Below are 6,231 nucleotides of genomic sequence, written 5' to 3' on the forward strand. Positions count from 1 at the left end.
TTGTTTTGTAACTGCATTACTGCATTACCTGATGCCATCTGCACATGACACGGTCAATGTCTTCCTAAGGACACCTGCAATAGTGAATGAGAGCTTAACCTAAAATTCTAAATTTATCTGAAAAGAATGTATTTCTAAATAGGCTCCCTTTCATAGGTACTAGGAGATAGAATGTAACCATATCTTTTAGAGGGATACAATTTATCTACGAACAGTTCACTTTCTGCCTTCCCAAAATCCAGGTCTCTTTCATGACCCAAATATATTAACTCTGCCCCAACATCTCCAAAAGTCTCATCTTATTCTAGCAGCAGCTTTAAATTAAAATATCAACTAGATAATTTATAAATAAAACCTCAGATCTCATCATCAAAAATATTTAAGTAAGTAGAATTTTTAACAGCATTAATGGCAATCTCCAGTCCCTAAGGACATCTGTTTATCACAGTGAAAGCAACTGTGAGAAAGGAGCTAACTCACTGGGAGCTGTTCTGGGTCCTAAAAGTAGCCTGTGAAAGAGGCTGGTTCAAGATCTTTATTCTTGAATTAAAGACTGATCTAATGGGAGCTCAGGAAAGCCAGCTGGATTAGGACTGAACCAGCATGGGATCAAACTGGACCCTCTGAATGTGGCTGACAATTGGGGCAGATTGAGAAGCCAATGATAATGGCACTGGGATTTGTCTCTACTGTATGTACTGGCTTTTTGGGATCATAGTCTATTTGGATGCATACCTTTCTAAGCCTGGATGGAGGGGGAAGGGCCTTGAACTTCCCACAGGGCAAGGTACCCTGCCCTCTCTTATGACTGGAGGGGGAGGTGGGAGGGTGAGTGGGGGAATGGGAGGGAAATGGGAGGAGGGGAGGAAGTGTAAATTTTGAAAGGTATTATTTATAAAGCAATAAAAATAAATAAAAATTGAAGACATTGACACATTCTTTTCTTTCTTTTTGATCATTTTTATTTATTTTATTGTGTCCTCTGTTACTATTATATACTAAAAGTTGGTTCTAAAGACAAGACTCATATTTGACAAAGTAGACTTCAAGCCAAACAACCAGAGATGATAAAGAATACTACTATTAGTAATAAAGAGAACTCTCATTAAGAAGACATAATAGCTGTAAACATGTATGTACTGAGTATGCATGAAAGTGCACTTACTTTCATAAAACAATCTTGAAGGGATAGACTGGTCCAGCTATAATACTAGGACTTCTAGAACCCATTCTCATCAACAAATATGTATATCATCCAGACAAAAAGTTCACCAAGGAACCTCAGCATTACACTACACTATAGAGCAAATGGGCTTAACAGACTTCTATGGAATATGCCATCTGACCTTTATAGAATGAACATCTCAGAAACCTGAGTCCGTGAAACATTCTTCACAATAGTTCACAATTTGGATCACAAAATAAGTCTTAACAAACCATAAACTGAAATAATTTTTCGTGTTGTATCTTGTCATAATGGAATAAAACTAAAAATCAACAGCAAGAATAATGTATAGAATGTATGCAAAAATATACAAACACACTGAGACTGAAATTACAACTTTGAATGACCAACAAGACATAGAAAAAAATCAAGGAAAAATTAAAATTTATTAGAATCTAATGAAAAGTAAAAACACTACTTATCATAATTTTGGGATATCAAGGGTTGAATAATACCCCACTGAGTATATATATATTATATATATTTTCGCTCAGGTGTGTGACAGGCTCATGTAAATACTCTGCTTACATAAAAAAGTATTTCTCAGCATCTATCCCCATCCGTAAGTGAGGAATGACATTATAATAAAATCAACATACTAATCACTAAAATGTACTACAAATTTTGTCATATATTTTCCAAATTTCCATTATAAAATGAACAAATAATGCTATAAAAATAAAATGAATAAATAACGTGTATTTGCGTTTACTGTCATTATACTCTTTGGAACACCTGAAATGGCTATGCATTATTTTGCCAAGTATAACAACATGTTGTATGCTAAATATCAAGGCCTGTAGACATCAAATTTCAAAAAAGGGACAAGATTACATACAAATTGTGACCATGAGATTTTGGTAACTGGTGACGAACTCTAAAGCTATCATTTGAAAACAAAAGTATTACTATGTCACAAATAATATGTTCATTTGAATTAAAAATGGCATTGTCCCAGTTCCCAATTTTGGATGGGTTGTTCACAGAGAGACTTGACTAGAGGAAAAGGGCATTCCATTATTTCTCGCCTTTTTCCTCGGCTATGTATTTCCTTTTCTGTCTCCCTATTGTTTGGATCATTGTTATTGAGTTTGTCCTTGGGAAGAGGACCAAAAAAAAAAAAAAAAAAAAAAGGGAATTTTGCTTTTTCCGTTGTTCTGCTGAATGACCTGAATAATTCTCCATATCAAACCACACCAATCTGGAAACAATCCAAAGGTTCTCATCCTTTGTGGAAGCAAGAGAAGAACCTCTTCTCTAAAACAACATGTCCTTAGACCCAAATTTGGAAGTCATAATACCTATATAATATACATGCTGATTTAGCTTAGCAACCCATACAATGAAATGTCTCTCTGTATTTAGCTCATTCACAGTCAAAAAATTCAAAGATAACACAATAATATACATAATTCAGACTCTCCATGGATTTAATCCTAGCCATATTGCTTAGCAAATTAAAGACTCATGTGGTCAGAAAAAGCAAGATATACAGTGAAGATAGATTCAGATGAAGAAAGCCTCTAAATGGTTGATGGTGTGTTTAAAATATATGTAGGCTTGGAAAAGAAAAAAAAATGGACAAAGTTCTTAAAATAAAAAAAGAGAGTAGTTGGGTGTGGTGGCACACACCTTTAATCCCAACACTTGGGGGGCAGAGGCAGACAGATCTCTGTGAGTTTATGGTGTGGTGGCACATACCTTTAATCCCAGCATCCCAGCACTTGGGAGGCAGATGCAGGTGGATCTCTGTGAGTTCAAGGACAGCTTGGTCTACAGAGTGAATTCCAGGACAAAGATACACAGTGAAACCCTGTCTGAAAAAGCCAAAAATTAAAAATAAAAATAAAAGAAATAGAGTTTAAAATAAAGCCATGTAAAGATGGAAACCACAAGGAGAATCTGTATACTGTATGTTATTATGTTCTCTTTGAATTGTTTGAATGTTAAGGAAGGAACAACAGCTGCTAAAAGATATTTGTTTATAAATGTTGCTGAATTAATCTAAGATAGGTATTTGAAAATACTTTGACTTAAAAATTGAAGTCAAAAGGTATGTTACATTGGAGAAGAGGGTTTGCTTTTGTTTCCATAGGAAATGAGATGCTGTGGATTCACTACAAGTTAAGAAAAATCAGGTTTGATCAAGGAAGACCCCCCTGAGAAATCTCTGATAGGAGCAGATGGTTCAGATGTCTAAGTTCTACATCTAAAACAGATTCAAGACTGCTGCCTCAGATGATCAAGCCTCACAGGATACTCCAGTCATGACTTGATCATAATTCTAAATTTTCTTTAGGTCCCATAAGATTATCAGTGCCCCCAATCAGTAGGAAGTAGCCTGGAAAACTACACCCATGTTCCCCCCAAAATGGACTATGGATATTTTCCTTTGTTTAGAATGTTGGTTACAAGTTGTTATACATAATGGTCAGGAGAAAAGCTAAACAAAGGATATTAGATTCAGAGTTCTTGTTTTTTTAAAGGGGGGTGTGCTGTGGGACTATGGTCTTTTACCTTGTCACTTGTATTATTTTTAATAAAATGCTGATTGGCCAGTAGCCAGGCAGAAAGTAGAGGTGGAACAATGAGAACAAGAAAATTCTGGGAAGAGGACACAGTCCACAGTTGTGACCCAGCCCCAGAAGAAGCAAGATGTGACCGCCTTCCCAAAAAAAAGTACCAAGCCACGTGGCTAATATAGACAAGAATAATGGGCTAGTTTAAGATGTAAGAATTAATTAATAAGAAAAGCCTGATCTACTAGGCCAATCAGTTTATGATTAAAGTAGACCTCTGCGTGTTTATTTGGAACTAAACAGTTGTGGGGCCTGGTGAGACAGAAACCTCTGTCAACGCATATACAATAGAATCTTATAGAAAGAACATTACATTAGCCAGAGAGCTGGCTCAGTGTTGGAGGAGAATGTGCTCAAGTTTTATACTCACAGTGCACAGATAGAATCTTCTGGTTCTGCTTAGTTTATAGCTTCAGTTCATGTCAATGCCATAGTCAAATCTTTATATTTTATTCTAAAATAGACTCCATACCACTGCTCTATCTTTCCAATTCAACTTTCAGGTTCTTCTTCTTTTTAATTTTTCCAGCATTCAATGAATTGATCATATTTCTTTACTATAATTGTGAAGTAAGTGTCTGTTTACCATTTTCAAGGACAAAAGCCTTGATTTTAGCCCAAAACACAAGAAAAAAGTTAGCAAAATACATCCCAGAAGTGTGAGTTCCTGCATTGTTCTTACACAGACAGAGCATGTCTCAAGGGACTATTCTCCTTAGATTGGAGATGTAAATGATCCTTACATGTAAGTAAATACATATAACTTAAATAAAGTAAGGACCAAACCTACTGTATCTAGTTCTGGGAGAATCACAGAGAATAAAATTTTCTGGGAAAAGGCCCAGAGGAAAAACATTTTATACCTTTATGTTTTCAGTTTCGGATTTATGGTTTGAATAAGAATTTTTCCATTATAAAACTGGTAGCAAAAAAGTGTTCAATGAAAAATATACAGGGGCTACTCGAGAAATTCATTGATAGTACCAAGAAAGTTGCAGAAATTTCTGATTACTTTAAGATTTATAAGAAAACTGGATTAAAAGAAAACATTTGAAAGCATTTCAATCCCTGGGGCATTTCTGAGAGAAGATAAGTCTGTGCGGTATTGACTCTCAACCCCTGTCTGACTAAAGGAGGGACTATTTACCATTTTCGACTTTCTGACACCTCAATGGTTTTCTGAAGGTGGCTGGCTGTACGTTCATCCTCCTCAGGCATGTCCTCCAAAGCCCTCTGAAGAATCCTCTTGAGAGACCGATGATGCCTATGCTGCCTAAAGGAGCCTACAAAGAAGTAAATGATGGGGTTGGCACAGCTGTTCCCACAGGACAGGAGAGCAGTACCTTGGTAAAGATAACAGAAGGGAGGATGCGACTGAACTCCAAGCCAGTATATCAGGAACAGGTAAAACCCAAGAGGCAGGCCACAGATGAGGAAGGCTACCACTGTAAGTGAGATGGTAACATACAGCCTGGTCAGTCGTTTCCGCGTGGAACCACAGAGGATCTTGGCCAGTAGGGCCACACTGGACCCAAAGAGAAGTATAAATAAAAAGACAAGAAATGCAGTTACAATAAAATCAACATTTTTCCACAAACGATGATCAATCTGATTCAGGAATCCTGAGAAGTACCAATCAAGGATGGCCATCAGAAGGGACAGGACCCAGATTAGGGCACATATGATAGCTGACGTGTTTTTTGGTCGGTGGCAATGGTACCATATGGGCCACAATACAGACAGGCAACGCTCTGTGCTAATAGCACTGAGTATGCTCAGACCTGAGATATAGGGAATGATTGATATGTTGCCTAAGATTTCTTTGCTTAAGTTATGGGCATAGAAGTCATAGAAATCAGCAATCCGTAGCAGTGAGTCAATCAAGTGGCAGCAGAGGAAGAAGGAGTCTGCCAAGGCCAGGTTGAATATATAGACGGAGATGGCATTCCTGCGCATGTGGAATCCCAGGAGCCAGAGCACAATAGTGTTTCCTGCCAATCCAACCAGGGCAATGATGAGGGTCAGGAAGTGCAGAGTTGGGATTGGACTGCACTTAGGATTCTCAGGCTGGCTGGTTTTATTCATTGGTGTAGATTCTGTGTTGTGGGATGAGATGTTTGGATCCATGCTCACAAATCTTCCAGGAGTGTCCCTGAGAACATAAACCATATTTGAGCATCTTAATATGGTCCCTTATCCTCAGGACCATGATGTTATTATGTAGATGCTGTTAGCATTTCTAAATAAATTCATTCATAAATAAAAGGAGAGTAACATCTACAAAGTCATCTACAAAGAGCTTAAGAGTTCTGGATTGTGGATTCAAACTCAGAGTTTGTTGGCTCTGTAGTCTGAGTCATTCTTCCTATGCATAATTCAGGACCTCTAAATCACATGGGAGTAATCCATGTTATTCTACATCATATT

At 37.3% G+C, this 6,231-nt stretch overlaps 1 protein-coding gene across 1 annotated transcript; it reads right to left on the bottom strand.

Moving 5' to 3' along the window:
- Positions 1 to 4,947: 4,947 nt before the first annotated feature.
- On the bottom strand, positions 4,948 to 5,973 carry LOC101994586 (mas-related G-protein coupled receptor member X1). Its single transcript, XM_005357882.1, has one exon. The coding sequence runs from the start codon at positions 5,971 to 5,973 to the stop codon at positions 4,948 to 4,950; it is 1,026 nt and encodes a 341-aa protein (XP_005357939.1).
- Positions 5,974 to 6,231: the final 258 nt, after the last annotated feature.

The sequence above is a fragment of the Microtus ochrogaster genome, chromosome 22 (assembly GCF_000317375.1).
Source record: "Microtus ochrogaster isolate Prairie Vole_2 chromosome 22, MicOch1.0, whole genome shotgun sequence".
NCBI lineage: Eukaryota > Metazoa > Chordata > Mammalia > Rodentia > Cricetidae > Microtus > Microtus ochrogaster.